General features: G+C 30.3%; 2 protein-coding genes across 2 annotated transcripts; one reads left to right on the top strand and one right to left on the bottom strand.

The window, feature by feature from the left end:
- Window positions 1-4,896: 4,896 nt before the first annotated feature.
- Window positions 4,897-9,952, top strand: LOC119661915 (probable phosphomevalonate kinase). The gene is made up of 3 exons (XM_038071429.1): window positions 4,897-4,994; window positions 5,057-5,253; window positions 9,465-9,952. Exons 1-3 carry the CDS (start codon window positions 4,912-4,914, stop codon window positions 9,740-9,742), a joined length of 558 nt encoding a protein of 185 aa, XP_037927357.1. The 5' UTR covers window positions 4,897-4,911; the 3' UTR covers window positions 9,743-9,952.
- Window positions 9,953-13,145: 3,193 nt separating this feature from the next.
- LOC119662139 lies at window positions 13,146-14,987 on the bottom strand. Its single transcript, XM_038071695.1, has 2 exons — window positions 14,657-14,987; window positions 13,146-14,486 (listed from the first exon to the last, which is right to left on the bottom strand). The coding sequence occupies exons 1-2, from the start codon at window positions 14,837-14,839 to the stop codon at window positions 13,512-13,514; spliced, it is 1,158 nt and encodes a 385-aa protein (XP_037927623.1). The 5' UTR covers window positions 14,840-14,987; the 3' UTR covers window positions 13,146-13,511.
- Between the last annotated feature and the right edge of the window lie 2,252 nt (window positions 14,988-17,239).

Here is a 17,239-nt window from a genome sequence, read left to right as displayed (position 1 = left end):
GCAATCGGATAAAAATTTGACATTGTTGACGAGTGCATGATTGTGGGTGCATAGCTTTTAATCCACTGGTATTGATCGACTAGTGGCGATGATTGTACACTGACCATTCCATAGCCTATTCGTCTTCCATATATTTGTTTATAAAGTTTAAAATGTTTAAAATAAAACCATATAAAGTCTTTCCGAATCCGCTACTGGCCCAATGAGCTTTTAAGGTACTTTCAAAACTCATTGGAAAGTGTCTGGCATTTCCGTTGTGTGTGTGACATTTTTTTAAAAATTTTAAAAAATAACGAATTTGGAAATAGGAATTTGAATTTGAATTTATATATAATGCGAAATTTGTAATGTACCACACAAAATTTTAATTATAAAAGAAATGATTTAAATAGAAATCAAATTTTCACGCGGAGATTTTTACATTAAGACTGAAAAGTTTTCGGAAATTCTCATTTAAAATTCGCGCGCTGTATATTTTTCGATATTTTAAGTTTATGTAGTTTGGCAGCACTGTCCTTAATTTCTATGCCAAAAATGAGCGCGATCTGTCAGACAGTTCGTTTACGGCAGCTGTTGAAACCAGTTCACCTCAGTAGTGCGTTGCGAAATGTCTTCGACGGTCGTACGGCCGTCCTGAAAGGCTTTGTACCACTCATAAACTTGAGTTTTCGATAAAACTGATTCCCCATAAGCCTTTTGTAGCATTCGCAACGATTCTGCACACGAAATTTCGTTCGAAACACAAAATTTGATGCAAACTCTTTGTTCAATATTTTTTTTTTTTGTTTTTTTCGCAACGCACTACTGAGGTGAACTGGTTTCAACAGCTGCCGTAAACGAACTGTCTGACAGATCGCGCTCATTTTTGGCATAGTAATTGTCCTTAATTGCTGCCAAACTACATAAACTTAAAATATCGAAAAATATACAGCGCGCGAATTTTAAATGAGAATTTCCGAAAACTTTTCGGTCTTAATGTACATTCCAACAAATTCAAGTTTTTGGGATAAAGAATAAGTACTTTTATGCGGAAGAATCTTCCTTTCAAGACAGGTGTTCGTGCAACAGGACTGTTTGTTTGAATAGTTTCTACAGTATATATATATATATATAACAGATCTATTTTGAGAGCATGGATTTAGAGTGGTTTCCACTTGGCAGTATCCCAATTGGTCTATAAAGATTATTCATAAATGTTTAGCATATCGAGGGTCACTATTTATATTTCGAGCCTTAGTAACACTGATTGTTGTCAGGTGTTATCTGACGTTTCCATACTTAAGTTTGTGTTATTAACAGTGATTTGCAAATGAAGTGTTTGTGAAAAAAAGAAACTAACGCGAGAAAAATTTCGGGCTATGATTTATAAGATTATATATAAGATTGCGTCAATCAACTTACGTCCATATTTGGCTGATGATGGATGAAACTCCATCCTGTGATAAAACCACTGTGAAATACTAATACAATAATTTTAATCATGGCCGCAGTTCACTGACAGACGTGAGATCAATTGTTCAGTTGTTGTGCCAGAAAACATTGATGCTGAGCAAAAACCGATACGAGTACTGCAAGATTTTCATGCGAAATATTATGAGATTGAGGCTAGTTGAATTCTAGGCATTAGTTCCAGCAGCATATATAAAATATTGCACGATAATTTAGCCGTGAGAAAGGTTAGTTCTCGTTGGATCCCATCCCCCATTATTTGACAAAATCTCAAGAAAATGTTTGTATCGATTGATGCACCGTGCACACAAGTGCTCAAGAAGTACAATAGCGGTGCTTGAAAACGTACGAATATATAAGATTGTAACAGGTGACGAATCATGGATATATGCGTATAAGCTGGAACGTAAACAACAGTCGACTGTATGACTGTACGGGTGTTTCAAGATGAATCAAATCCAATAAAAGTTTTTCGCGTTCAAAGCTCTTCGAAACAAATGGTCTCTTGTTTTTTCGGGAAAACTAGTCATGTGGCAACTATACGGATACTATTAGAGGAACGTGAAACGGTCAATTCCGAATGGAATACAAACATTTGTTTACCTGAATGCGAGTGCTCACACATCTCGACTAATAACCGACTATTTAAACATTTAAAAATCGAATTGATGGGTCATTCACTTGATTAACATATAGTCCTGATTTGACACCCAATGATTTATTTTTGTTCCCGAAAGACAAGAATAAATTGCATTAAATAAGTTATTATTTTTTCATTATAAGGCTTCAAATATAAGTACATTTTTCATTTATACAACTCTTTTAAGACGGAATAAACTTATACAAAAATATATCTGATAAAATATTGGATCTGTTTTCTTACTTATATTAAAATTTTAGTAAAGCCGTAATATTTCGGTCTTAAATACCGAAAAAACTATTCTTTTAGGTTTGTGTATTAGCTAAGAATTTTCAAAATTAATATTAAGGTTCTATTTCTAGATTCTAACGACATATGCCAAGATCGTACGGTCTTTGTTGATTGTAGTTAAAAACAGTGTTACAATACGGTTTTTGTATAAGGTTTTTGGTAAGTTATTCATATAGCAAAAACTAAAATATTTTCCATTTACATTTTAATATTATCATACGGTTTTATATCTGCTTTTGATTTTATTATTATTATAATTATAATAAATTAAAATTAACATCCATACCATTATTCTATATATTAGAATTTAACGCCAAAATTTATTCTTATCATAAACAGTGTTATAATATGGTTTTTGTATAAGGTATAAAAAATAGTGGTGTGCTGTTCACATATAGCAAAGACTAAAATATTTTCCATATAAATTTTAATATTGTCAGATAGTTTTGTTTCTGCTTTTCATTTTATTATTGTTGTAGTTATAATAAATTAAAATTAACGTCCATACTACTACACATAATGACAATATAAGAAAATTATTCTATATATTAGAACAGGGCTGTCCAGACCAGATGCGATCGCGAGCCAATACAAATCACTGTACTGATTGGAGGGCCGCACAAATAAATACATACGTTCATAATTATATTCAAGAAACATAAAAATACGGTTTTAATCTTAAATTTAGTTTTATTAATTTATCAATGTAAATTCACTTATTTGGTATATCATAAAAATAAAACAATGCAGTTTTACCACTACACCAAAAGGAAATTTGTGTAATTCCCCAGCGGCACCATTATGCCAGCGCTGAAAAAGTAAGCGAGGAGGTAATAGCTCTTCGTTTTTATTTTTCTTTGTTTTCGACATTTGTGTTCGACATAGGCAATTTCGGGGTTGAAATTATAAAAGAATGAAGAAGAAAAGCATATGAGAGTATTAAGAATTTCTTGTTTTGCCTAGATTGTATACATTTAGTCTGCTTTTGATTTTAGTGAAGTGCGTGCAGTGAACAATTTATAATTTTTAAAATCAAAATAAAATCAAAAATATAAATAAAATATAATTTGTAATTTAACATAAACTCACTGTAAGTATATGCAAAATTAAGTAAATATATTTAAAATGATAATTATAATTTTTGTTTTGTATTATATAGATGCATACTGTAAGACATTATAAATGTTTGGTGAAAAAGAAAAAGGAGGAATTTTTATCGTTTAAAAAAGAAGGTATAAATGAAACAGGGAATTTTAATCGTGCATTTATTAAAATATTTTATTCTTTTATAGAAAATGATTTTCAAACTTTTGGTACGAAAACAACACCTTCCTGCAGTACAGCTGAACATATTAATGGTGATATTAATAAGTTAATATTTAAATAAATTAATATGAAAATATGTTAACAATTTAATATGTAAATGAGATAATATTTAAATAAATTAACATGTAAATAATTATATATAAATAATTTAAAATGTAAATAAGTTAATATGATATATAAATATATTATATATTTTTATGTAAATATTAATATTTTGATTTTATAAAACATAAATATAAAATATAATTCATCTAAAAAAATTGTTAGTATTTTATTTAAAAATCAATAGCATAGGTAAAATTGAAAATTTAAGCGAACATATCAGCGCTGATATGTTGCATTACAAATTCGAAAAGGTAAGCTAACATGTCAGCGCTGATATGTTGCATTACAAATTCGAAAAAGTAAGCGAACATGTCAGCGCTGATATGTTGCATTACAAATACGAAAAGGTAATCGAACGATTCAGCGCTTGCCCGCAATGACATGCACGTGTTAAAGTAATTAGGAGTTTCCTTTGAATAATCAGCGCTAGGCATTACCATTCAGCGCTGAGGGAACCATTCCCGCTGGGTCTAGTAGCTTAAAAACCTCTTGCGGGCCGTACTTTGGACAACCCTGTATTGGAATATAATGCCAACATTTATTCGAATATATATAACAATATGCGTAAAACTTTTAAGTGTAAAATGAATATAATAATATTAATAAATAATAATAATAATTGTATATAAAATTGTGTTACGAATATGTGATTTTTAGTATAGGCACAAACCAAATTCGTGCAAGAACGACAGCCTATCAGCTGACATTTCGCTGTTGCTTGGCGAAAACTGAACGAAATTACGTCAACTAAGACGCGGGTAAACAATTTTAAGTAAATTTGTGAGGCAATTACTTTCATTGCAAATAGAATCAACATTCTGGTTAAAATTGTTCATTGTTAATTAAATATATACATATGTATATGATATGTGCTAGATAATATGGAAATTCAGCACTTAATTATCTTCACAAGCTAACAAAAATAGTGAACATTTGCATGAAACTGTGCGGGAATTGATAATAACAAAAAATAAATAAACGGGGCAAGGTGAAGCGGCGGAGGTTAAAAACTGTATTGTTTCACGTTTCAATAGAAATATTTGCAACAAAAAGGCTCATTTTACTTTTGTATGTATGCTTGACTTATTGATGAAATTGCTATGAGCCCAATCAATCATATAATACTTATCAGCGGTAAGAGGAAATGTGGCAAAGATTTTCTGTCAGAAAAATTGCAGAAACGGTAAAAATAATAAAAAATAACTAATAAAATACATTAATATATATTAACACATTCTCTGATAGACTTGGTGAACGTAGCCAAATAATTCGCATCTCAGAACCTATCAAATCTGAGTGGGCCAAGAAGCGGAATCTCAATTTGGAAGAACTGCTTAGCGATGGGCCCTACAAAGAACAGTATCGAAAAGAAATGATTGTATGGAGTGATGAAATGCGCGAAAAGGATTACGGATACTTCTGCCGAGCAGCTATGTCTAAAGGTGATTATCTACTAGACTTAATATGAAAGAGTTTACTTGCTAATTTTCTATATTTTTCTTAGGCTTTTTTTTTTGAAATCTTTTTGTTTTGTTGGCTTTGGGCATGTGAGATTTGTATGAAAATATTTTCTTACTTCTTATTTATTGCATTGCATTCAAGTGTTCGTTTATATAAAGTCACGTTATTAACAAACTGAACTCAGAACAATCAATTAAGGTTTGCAATTACGTTTTCTCAATTACACAGTCAACACATTCAAGCCAGCTTTTATTTAATTAAAAAACAGAATTATATATGAAAACACTATGTACACTTTTTAGTGAAATACTTTAACATGATTATTTTATAAATTGTTAAAAGATAATAATTCAATTACATATCCTTCACGAACATTTTCGATTGCTGTGCATACATTGAAGAACTTACATTACGTTCACATTTTCGTATTTGATTCCACAAACGTGCAGCAATAAACGCCTTTTCATAGTATTGATTTCTAAACTAGTACTTGAACCTGCAGTACCTTGTCCATAAACTGGTGTACATTTCAACTTTCCCTTTGTTTAGTGCGAGGAATCAAATCAAGTCTGGATGAGTGAAGGAATTTTTGCGATTGTGCCATGTTCATAATTAAATGAATATTTCAATTTTCTTTCTGTTTAGAAAATTTTAAATTTCTCTCTGTTTAGTCGGAGTAATCTGTTTGAGTCTGTGTTGGATAAGTAAACGAATTTTTAAGCTTGCTTTTAATGTTTACAGTTCATCTAGCAATTTTTAAATAATATTTTTTTGCAATATCTCAGTTTTCATTTGTCTGGAGTGAGTTATTGAATCTTTAGGCTTGCCTGCCTGTCTTTTTAATTTACTTAGCAGTTTTTAAATTTGAGCTTCTCCACTACCAGCACTTGAGTTTCTCCACTATTTCTAATTGAGTTCCTCATTAAGACAAAGCTTACTTGTCTCTTATTTATATTCTCAATACTTTACTAGCAGTTCATTGAATACTTCTTATGGTAACTATCCAACTCAGACGGCAGATCCTGTGGAGAAAAAAAAAATGCATACCATGTGTTTGGGGAGTGCCCGGCACTGATGCACAAGCGAAAGAACACCTCGGAGGGTATTTCATGGATCATACGGATTCAAGATAGGCTCTATATTGTCTTTTATTAAAGAAATCGGACTTGGAGAAACACTCTAACCCGACTAAGGGGCACAATAGATCTTTTTGGTCGCAGTGCACTATACTAAATAACCCATTAAATATAAATGCTTTCATGCATTAATTGCATACATTCCGATTTTGTTCACTTTTGTTATGTTTGACTTATAAGAGAAATCTTAATACCATTTTTCTATAAAAGATTGCCGTTGCGTTTGTATCCTTAAGTGTTTGTCACTTTTACTTATATTTAAATTCCAAATTGACAGCGTTCATATATGACTCTCAAGTTAGGTTAATGACTGCTTGCATGCATGCAGTGAAGGAGTTTACCTAACAAGGCAAATAATATTTAATGCTTGGGATTTTTTATTTAAAAACCGTCTTCTACCACTTCCTCACAAAACTTTTCCTAGTCTGTTAATGTCACAAATGAACTCATCTAAATGATTTCACTTTTCATGAGGTCCTTTTGAGAGGATTGCACTTGGAAATCGCTGGCAACGAGTGCCTCCGAGACGTAGACCTGAACGTTCTTGGAACCAGTGTAGTTATTTAGTTTTCCTTTTTGCTTTTACATAAATAAAATTTACAGAAAATATAGCAACCATATTATGGTAACCACAATTATTAATCATATATTTGTTTGTTTGAATGAGGTTTATATGTCACTCCGTTCCAATTGCAAAAGCAATCAAAACTAAACAATAGCACCACTCGGTCATATAGACAACCAATTGTCGTTTATCTCTTCGAACTGGGATCAATTAAGCTGTTCATTTACATAGACTACAAAGATAAAAATAATGACTAAAGAATGACCTAATTTTCCATATTATAATCGCATATATCATATAAGCGATAGTGACTGCATGTTGAACGTGTTGTAGTCCATAAAAACCTATAAAGCAAATAACATGAAACGAATCACAATGACGAGTGCATGGGTATAGAATGGATGTGGATAGAAAAGTAGCTGTGTTATAGGTACATTTATTTCACCTTCAATCTATTGATCTCTCGAAGCGATTCTTAGCGTTAGACACTTTTCCATATATTTTTTGGATAATATTGTATATCATCACCAATTACCTGTTTATTAGGTTCATGGCAGGAAATATGTGCAGCATCACATGTTGCAAATATGTTGATGAAAGAATTGAGGAAGTATAGACACGACCTCGTTTTAGAGACTATGCATATTCCGATTTCATATAGTAAATAATATGACTTAATATGTAATATGACTGTCTGTGTTCAGGGTATTCTTCGACAACGCTTAAGTTTACTTTTTTTGTTTTTCATATATTTTTTGTTCATTTTAAACAACTTGTAATTAGTTCCATTTTATTATATATTCAAAATATTAATTAAATTATTGGATAAAAACTGTAGCACCTTCTTTTCAAGTTGTGTAATGTATTATTTATTTTATTAATGATTTTTTTATTTTTTTTCGACGATGTTATTACGAAAACTCGACAATTTATTAAATTAATATCTGTGATTTACTTATTGTGTATTGTAGGCAACACAATATTACTTTAAAATATGCTTTCAGTTGTCAATTAGTAAATCCGCTGACAATTGTATAAAATATCGCAATAGTATTTTAGTTCATTTCTCAATACCAAATGCTCCATAATAAATATATTTTTAAACCAATTGGAAGTACCGCCCAGAAACGTACGTAAGTAGTTTCATCTAAATACGTTTTGAACAGCACTTGCCGCAGTGAACAGAAGAGACCGTCTCTCCCTACCTTAGGCTGGTTGTGCTGTTGTATTTTATAAAAGTTATTTTATATGCCAATAATTTATTAAAAGGTTTTAGAAGATTAGCTTCTCTAACTAATATTCTTCCTAATGAAGAAGAAGATGCCTCTTCCAACCAACAAGATGCCTTTTTTTATTTATTAAAAAATTTGAAATTATAACATTTTCAAATTGTATGATCTATTAATATTAAGTTTGATTTTAACGGCAGTTACGACAGTAGTGACTATTCTACGTAATAAAAACTATTGCATTTAATAGAGAGGTTTCGAATAGTACTGAATTGCAACAACAAAAATTTTTTACTTATTTTTATTTAATTGAATTTTTGGTTTCGAGTATTGCCAAACACTTATCATGAGTTATTCTAAAATTATTTATTATGAATAATTCTTCTTCTTATTTGGCACAACAGTCCAGTATGAACCTTGGCCTCTCTCACGGTCTGCTTCCATCTGTCCCTATCTTCTGCTACTCTCTTCCAGTTCAGTACTCCAAAAGTTCTTGCATCACCACACACGTTCTCATCCCATCTTGTTCTTGGCCTACCTCTGTGCCTGCTTGTGATCGGCTTTGCGTGGAATATGCTGTTCGGTTTTCTCCCCGACCCCATTCTTATTAAATGAGCACCCCATTGTAACTTTTGCGACTTAATGTATCTTGCTATATTTTCGTTTCTGAGCAGTTCTTCAATTTCATTATTTGTTCGTCTTATTATGAATAATTATTAGTAAATAAATATTCGGTACACTGTCAGAATTCTTGCCATGATTCTCAAACTATTTTTATGTATTTTCATATCTTAGTTGTCACCAATAGCGATCTTGGTTGTGACAATTTATTAAAGTACAGTGCTCTAATCATTACTTCTGCCTGGCTATATAAAAACAAATTACCCTTTTTCATTGTTAACATTCAATATATCATTTATATTTTCGGAACAAATTACCAAAAGCTAACGTTTATAGCTTTTTACTCATTAGCGTAGAATATTATGGAGTAATCCAAAATCTCGTAAGTTCAAGTGCTAAGGCCCTTATGTATGAATGGTTCTAAATCTCTCTAAATGTCACTAAACTACACATGAATACCATACAATAACAGAGCTTCTAATAGTAAATCTGCAAGAAAATACAAAACAAAAAACATCCTCAAGACTCTTAATATTTATTAAATTAAAATTTTAAATGAAAAACTATATACCATCATCTTGTATATATGAATATATATATGTATAATTTCATAATATTTTTAACCTTTTTTTTCATTCCAGCTAATCACGATGTAGTCATTGTTAGTGACATAAGGCGTAAAAACGACATCAAGTATTTTCGTGAAACATATGGAGCATGTGTGCAAACCATACGACTTACGTGTCCAGAAGCAATACGTTTTGAACGTGGCTGGAGCTTTACTTCAGGCATCGATGATGTAGCATCTGAATGCGACTTAGATGAATACGATCAATGGGACTTAATTATAGAAAATAATAATGAACTCAATGGAGAACAGATAATCGATCTAATAATGACAAAATTTGATTTTGATTGAAGCTTAACTAACTAATATCCTTCTGCATCTCGAAATGCTCCATATTTTCTGGATTCCTTCATATATTTAATATACATCTATTGCACTTAGATTAGAAATATGTATACGCACTTTTGTAAGGCTTGTAAGCAACATTTATTTAATATATTGTTAGTTCGTAATATTTTAATATATTATATTGAATTGTATATAAGTGGATTGAAACATAATTGAACATGATTTTGAATATATATATGATATGCAATCATTTGGTTTTTATTGGTTATAATAAAAGTACTAGGAGAAACTGCAGACAGACAGATTCCACCTTATATGTTTTATACACATTTTCTATAATTATTAGAAATTTTTCTATCTATAAAACTAATCTTATGATAAATAGTTTTGTAATTCTATTGTTCAGATGGTTTATCTCTTAACAATATCCGGATTTTGTTGTTTGTTAACTACTCCTTACGTAATAGACTTTTTTGAAAAAATTTTTTTTGTTATGTTGGTACACCCTTTCTTGACATATGGTTCAAGTTACAGCGACATCTGTCAATTAGTTTGTTTAGAGTAGCTGTTAATGTGAGACTAACTCAAGTGCATTTAGCGATTTTTACTATGGAAAATTCTTGTTGTATGCGATTTTTTGACCAAACACGACACCACTGTATCGCTCAGGCACCATATTCATCAGATCTGGATCCGTGAGACTTTTTCCTGTTCCCAAAACTCAAATTGCCCCTTCGTGGTAAGTGTTTTGAGTCAATTGAATCGGTAAAAGAGAATATGCTGAAAGAACTAAAAGCCATATCTTCACGGGCCTTCGAAAAATGTATGGAAGATTGGGTTGAGCGTTGGCATATGTGTATCGCTTCAGAAGGAGCATATTTTGAAGGAGATAAAATAAATTTGAAATAAAATTTAAATTTGTGTGTTTTATTTACAAAATCCGGGTACTTTTTGCGCTGGAGGTATCGAACCATTTTTTCAATTACAACAACCCATCCGAGATTGTTTTTCGGATGCTATAGAACTTTTATATGAAAACTATAATTCGATTGAGCCTTTGTTGATACAAAAGATGTGCTTAAAATGGGTGTCGCGTATCATCGCAGTGAACCAAAAATTAACGGGTTGAATTTGATGGTGTACTATCCCAAGGTAAGCTGCAAAACAAATGCATAACGGAATCACAAGTCTATACAATGGAGTAAATAAAGGAAGAATTAGGTATTTAATAAAAGAGAAGAAGGAGTGGGTGTTTGTTGTTTAACCCAACAACCACCAAATGATGGAGTTTCAAATGATGAAAACTTGGTAAAACCATAGGTTTCTGTTAAACGAAGGCCACGTTTTTCATCTCTCAGCAGTTTAGGCCTTATGTAAAGGCTCAATTCAAAAATCTTTTTTGGCTCAATCACTGTTTGAGAGTATAAATATCAATTCTTATGAATTCCAAGTAATTTTTGTTTATAACTAGATAATGTTTTTTGTACTATTTTCATGTTTTTATAAACATATGAACATTTCAATAACTCTCAGGCCTATTGGAAACATTCTTACAGTGCAACTGCGAATATACTGATGAAAGACAAAAACACAGTAAAATGATCAATAGATAGAGCCTGGAATGAAGATTCTATGATGATGACTGTAGCATCATTTAAATATCTATCTGTTTAAAATAAAATAAAAATTTGTTAGAGAAATTGTTTAGAATTGATTTCCAGTACACTTACTTACTTAGTTGACCATTATAGATGTGAGTTGTCATTGGCCGCGTCCAGTACTTCCGCCCGCCATTCCGATCAGTGGCTTGCTGTCGCTAGTCGGTAGTACCTGGCGTCCCCAAATCGTTAGTCACCTGGTTCGTCAACCGTCGATGCGGATATAGGCAGAGCACTTACTTCTGTTAGCACGACATGACCATTAATCTCTAACATTATTAGTGCTGAAGATACGGAATTGTATTAAAACTTTCTTAAATCACTTCACAAAAGCTTTAATCCTCTACAAATTGTTGGGTACTTTTTGGTCTTTGATGGAAATCGTGTACTTGAAACCATGTACTTGTATTCACGTTACAATATTAATACAAAATGTATGGAAGTACAATATGTGTATGTAACTTTAATTTAATTTTATAATAACTAAAACACAATTTTAACATCTAAAATATGGGCATATACGTGAGGACTAACAATAAATAGCTCGGTTAGTTGGCTATAAAAAAATTTTTAGTAATAATTTTAATTTCATAACTTAATTTTTTCTATATTTAATTTTTTAAAAAATTAACTAATTTAATTTTATAATAATTAAAGAACAATTTTTTATCTAAAATATAGGCATATACGTAGGGACTAACAATAGCTCGGGTAATTGGCTATAAAAAAAATCAACAGAAATAATTTTTATAGCTTAAATTTTTGTTATATATAATTTTTTGAACTTAATTTTTTCCTTCTTTTCGAGCTTCAGTTAAGATTCGAGAAACCCATTGTGTTGATTATTCCATGTATCCAAAATGATTTGAAGGTCCCAAATCCATTAGGTTTACATCTCGGAACCATCCCTTACAACTCAACAAGAAGGGCCCCCATATATATGTATGTATTACAACAAAACAATAAAGTTGAAGACACGCAGTATCTTCAAGTTTAAGTGGGTATTAAATGAGATTAAATGTTAGAGAAAACAAAATTCATAACGTTTTCTCTAACAAACATCTTTGTCTGATTAGTCTGATGAAGTGATAAACAATAATACAGTCAAGGCGTAGAGAGGGTTTATGAAGTGTGATTTTTGTTAAAATTTTGTTTAATTTTATATGAAATTAGATATATATGCACATCTATTATAGATTTATTTATGATATAAATAATATAATATATAAACAAAGCATATATATTAATGACAACTTCCTGATGGCAAATAGTTTCCAGAAGCTTCCAGAAAAACAAAATATTTAATAGCTCAATGTAACTGTATGAACAATGTGTTATCCTTAAATGGAAACCATGCTATGGCTATCCTACAGAACTGCATCACTGCAATTTGCGAACTGCATCACTGCAATTTGCGAACTGCATTCGTACATTTTTGTATTCTGCATGTAAAATGTCGTATACTTCTTCAGGTTTATCGCGCTAATTACGTTTACGTTAGGAACACATGGATTCCTAGAAATCGCCATATAAGCTAACTTAACCTAACACATCCATTTTTTAAATACTGTAATCCTAATATCACTCGAGTAAGTGGTTTTTGGCATATAAATAAATTTTTTACTTGGCAATTTTATAATTGAAAAGTGCATGCCCACTTATCCTCTGAGGAGATTAGTGCCTCTACACTTAACTCGATGGTATTTAAACGAATATATATAAATTATTTTTTTTTTATTCATTACTTTTTAATATATTTATTTGAGTATGTAGTCTTTGATATTTGAATATAAATTACTTTTTTTTTAACATTAGGCGGTTGTTTAGTGTATATGAATAGAGAGTTCAATAAGTTTTTAATAAACTATGTCTCAATAAAGTACCACTAACGTTTTATCCTTTTGTTTTTTTTTTTTAATATAAAAATATATAACTACTCAAAGTATGTATAAAATTAACCAACTACAATATTTGTAATAAAAATTAGTGAATCGCAAATATAAAAAATATTTATAAAAAATAATAATAATAATAAATTTGAACTTTTCAGAGTTAAATATTTAACAGAGTTTAATTCTAACTAAAATATAAATTTTAATTTGTTTAGTATTTGTTTAGTAACTTGCAAACTCCACGTCATCAGAATTTTGTATGGTTTGCACTTTTGGGTCCTTGTAAACAGCATCAGAATTTATTAGGCGAGGTTTTATTGATTTTTTATCTGGAATTGTTTGTGTGCGATTACCTACACAACTGAGCGGTGAGCGTCCGTATGGCGTAGTTGATAGTTTATTTTTGCTGGGTGACAAATTGAGATTATTTTCAGTATCTTCAAATATATTTTGGTTTTGGCTACGTTTAGATTTGGATTGATTGCTCTTCTTTTTGCCATAACGTACACGCTCCAAACGCTTATCTGTTGGACGTTTCGCTGCCTTGTCGGCAAAATATTCCCCACCGCTATTTGTGGATTTACTGTTTGGTGTACTGGTAGTAGAAACTAAACTATCACTGCAACTTAAGTCATGTGACAAAGCAGCAAGTATGTTTTCTAACATAGCATCTTCGGAAGAGTCATCATCATCGCTAAATATAATTGGTGTACGATCAACATTAAGTGATGGTGAACGCGGATCCATATGCACACGTTTATGCCTACCTTTTGCCAACTTTTCATCCAAACAATTATCAACTTTTATGTCCAATGGTGCACCAGTTGGTTCTAAAGGCTCTTCTTGATACTCTATATCAATTACCTGCTCATAACTAAAATTTTCTGTAGTTATTTTTTCTTCATCCTGCATGTCCATATTTAAACTACCCACTTTTGCCACTTTTGCATGATTTTCTAGTTTTGGACGGCGTGACTCAACAAAAAGATCAGCAAAAGTGTCATCCATATTAAAAACTTTATCATTTGGATCATTAACAATCAGTGGCGTGCGGTTTATTAAAGCTGATGGAGAACGCGGATCATTTAAGTTAATGCCAAAACTTTTTAATAAACGCTTACGCCATGCATTTAATGGATTAGTTAACTGGGTGCTTTCTTCACTGGAAGTATTTATTTCGAAATCCGCACGTGACAACTGAAAACACAAATTGTTTTATTAATATAAAAATTTTTTTCTACATTTAACTTATCAAGCCGTAAAATACAATTACGGCAGCTGCCACAATGTCTCATTTCAGAGTAAAAACAAAAAAATTTAATTCACTTTTAATTTATAACAAACAATTTAAAAATAGTTGAACTCACATTGAGTGGCGTACGGTTGCCAGCAGGCGAACGCGGATCCAATTGAACAGAAACACAAATATTAGCAGTATTGGTTCCACCTGCGCCTCCACTTTGTTCATTAAAATTTCGATCTCCACGATGATTGAAATCTATTACTTCATGCGGATGGCTGTTATCAATCTTAGAAAATAGAGTACCCATTTTCTTTCATAAAATTCTAATAGCAACAATTGAACCTTTTTCTTTTATTACAATCAGCGTCTTTCAACGTCTGTTACCCACAACTGTTTTCAAAAAATTAATGGCGGTTGTTCTGCTTGCAAGTAATCAGTGCTGCAAAAGTAAATTAGTTATGAGTTTAGTGTTGAGAAATGTCAATATCTTTAAATTTACCTATGATTATTACAATATTCGATTCAATTACTGACATGATATTATTAAATTTATTTATATACCTTATATAAATAAATTAGCAGAATTGTAAATATTAACTACATTTACTATTTATCATATAAACATTGTATATAATAAATTCAAATATATTTTCTTGAAAAACTGTATGACTGCGCAATAATTACCTCTTTTACACAAATTTAAAAAGTCGTTTTATATTATGTTGAGACACACCTTAATTTTGCAAATATCTTAATTTCATCTTCGTTTCAGCGAAATTAAGTTATTTTTTCTATACAAAATTCAGTTTTGAGGTCAGAACGAAATTAAGAAAAATGGCCTTAATATCCTTAAAACGAAGCTGAAATTGAGGGACATTTCAAATGCAATTATGCATAAGATAAATTTTAAGCAAAAAATAAAGTTGAGATAACGAAAAAGTGACATTTTTTTTAAATATATGTCAGTGACAGTTGACTTTAATAACACTGGGAAAAATTATGAAAGTAGTGTAAATTTTGAAATTTGAATATAGAGAAAGAACTGTAACTGTTATTAATTTAAAAATATAGCCAAGTTTTCTTAATTTCATTAAAATCAAATCAAGTTAATTTGAAAAGTGCACATACTGCCCCAAATTAGAGAAATTATATGTTTATAATTTGCAAATCGAAAAATTGTATATCCAAAACACTACTTGTAACTGTGAAATTTTAAAAGTTAATTATTATATATATAAAGGATGGCATTCAGCAGTTTTATTAGCTTTAGTGGATTAGCTTTAGTAGACATATAAAGTTTTTTTCTCTATATTCAAATCTAAAAACTTGCAATACTTTCAAAGTAGTTTCCCAGTTTTATTAAAATCAACTATTACTGACATTTTTTTAAAAATAAATGTCACTTTTTCGTTATCTTCACTTAATTTTTGCTTGAAATTTATCTTTCGCATAGTTGCATTTAAAATATCCCTTAATTTTAGTCCTTGTTTCAATGAAATTAGGGCCATTTACTTTAATTTCGTTCTAACTTTAATTCAATTTTAAGGTTGTTTGGTTAAGGTTTTTTAGGCTTTGTATGGAAAAAATAATTCCTTTCCATAAAATGAAGACGATATTAATAATTTTGCGAAATTAAGGTGTGTTTGAGAAAGTATAAATTAAACCACAAATAAATTTTTTAAATATTTATTGCATATTTAATTTATGAAAACAAAAAATTTTTTAATACTAGTACGTACAATAAATAAAATACATAATTGATATAATAAATTAATTATATAAAGCATATTACAAATTTAATTAACAAAAACCAAAATTCTATTAAATACTTCCTCAGCACGTTTGCTTATAGCTCAATTTTTGTTTGCTTGCATTTTTCATATAAAACATGTGCCAAATATTTGAAATTTTAATAATTTCCCTTATGGGAAATTTATTTTTAAGAATTGCATTCGACATTTTTCGTCTTAAAAGACTTGATTTATTTATAATGAGCTCATTTATATGTAATTTTAACTCAAAAATAAATCGTTTATATAATATTAAGTACTCATAATATTATGTTAAGAATATTTAAAAATTTAATAATCATTTCTTTCATTACATGTTTGTAATTAATCCTTTCCAAAGAAATTCAAACGAATGTCAATCATAGTGTTTACGCAAATCATTTTAAATTGAAAATGATTTGTCTCCGCTTTGAGACATGATTTTTTACCCAACACTGCTTTAAGTGTTTACATTAATAACTTACTCATTTAAAAAAGAGTGAATTAAGCGAAAAAACTAAAAACGATTTTTGTTTAACATTTGCTTTTTAATAAAATTAATTAATGATTAGTGTAAATTTTACTTCTGTTTTACTTGAGTTTTGTATTAAAACTCGTAGCTCGTGGAACAGAAATTATAATTACTAAATAAATTGTAGATAAGATTCTGATCTCCTGTGTAAATCCAATTGACAACGAGATTATATTGATTCCACATACAAGCAATTATACTCGCCATCTAATGCCAACTAGTATATTCAATTTTTGCCACATGCGGCTCGCGGCTAATGTTTATGCGGTCCGCGACATGTGATATGTCAAATAAATGGATTTAAATTAATAAAACTAAATTTAACAATATAACCGCATTTTTATTTTTGTCGATCTATGAATGTCAACGCATTTGTTACTGCGGCCCTTCAATCTGTACAGTGATT

This window comes from Teleopsis dalmanni, chromosome X, assembly GCF_002237135.1.
Source record: "Teleopsis dalmanni isolate 2A chromosome X, ASM223713v2, whole genome shotgun sequence".
Lineage (NCBI taxonomy): Eukaryota > Metazoa > Arthropoda > Insecta > Diptera > Diopsidae > Teleopsis > Teleopsis dalmanni.
Note: the sequence above shows the minus strand (reverse complement) of the source record. Positions and strands in the feature narration are given on the sequence as shown.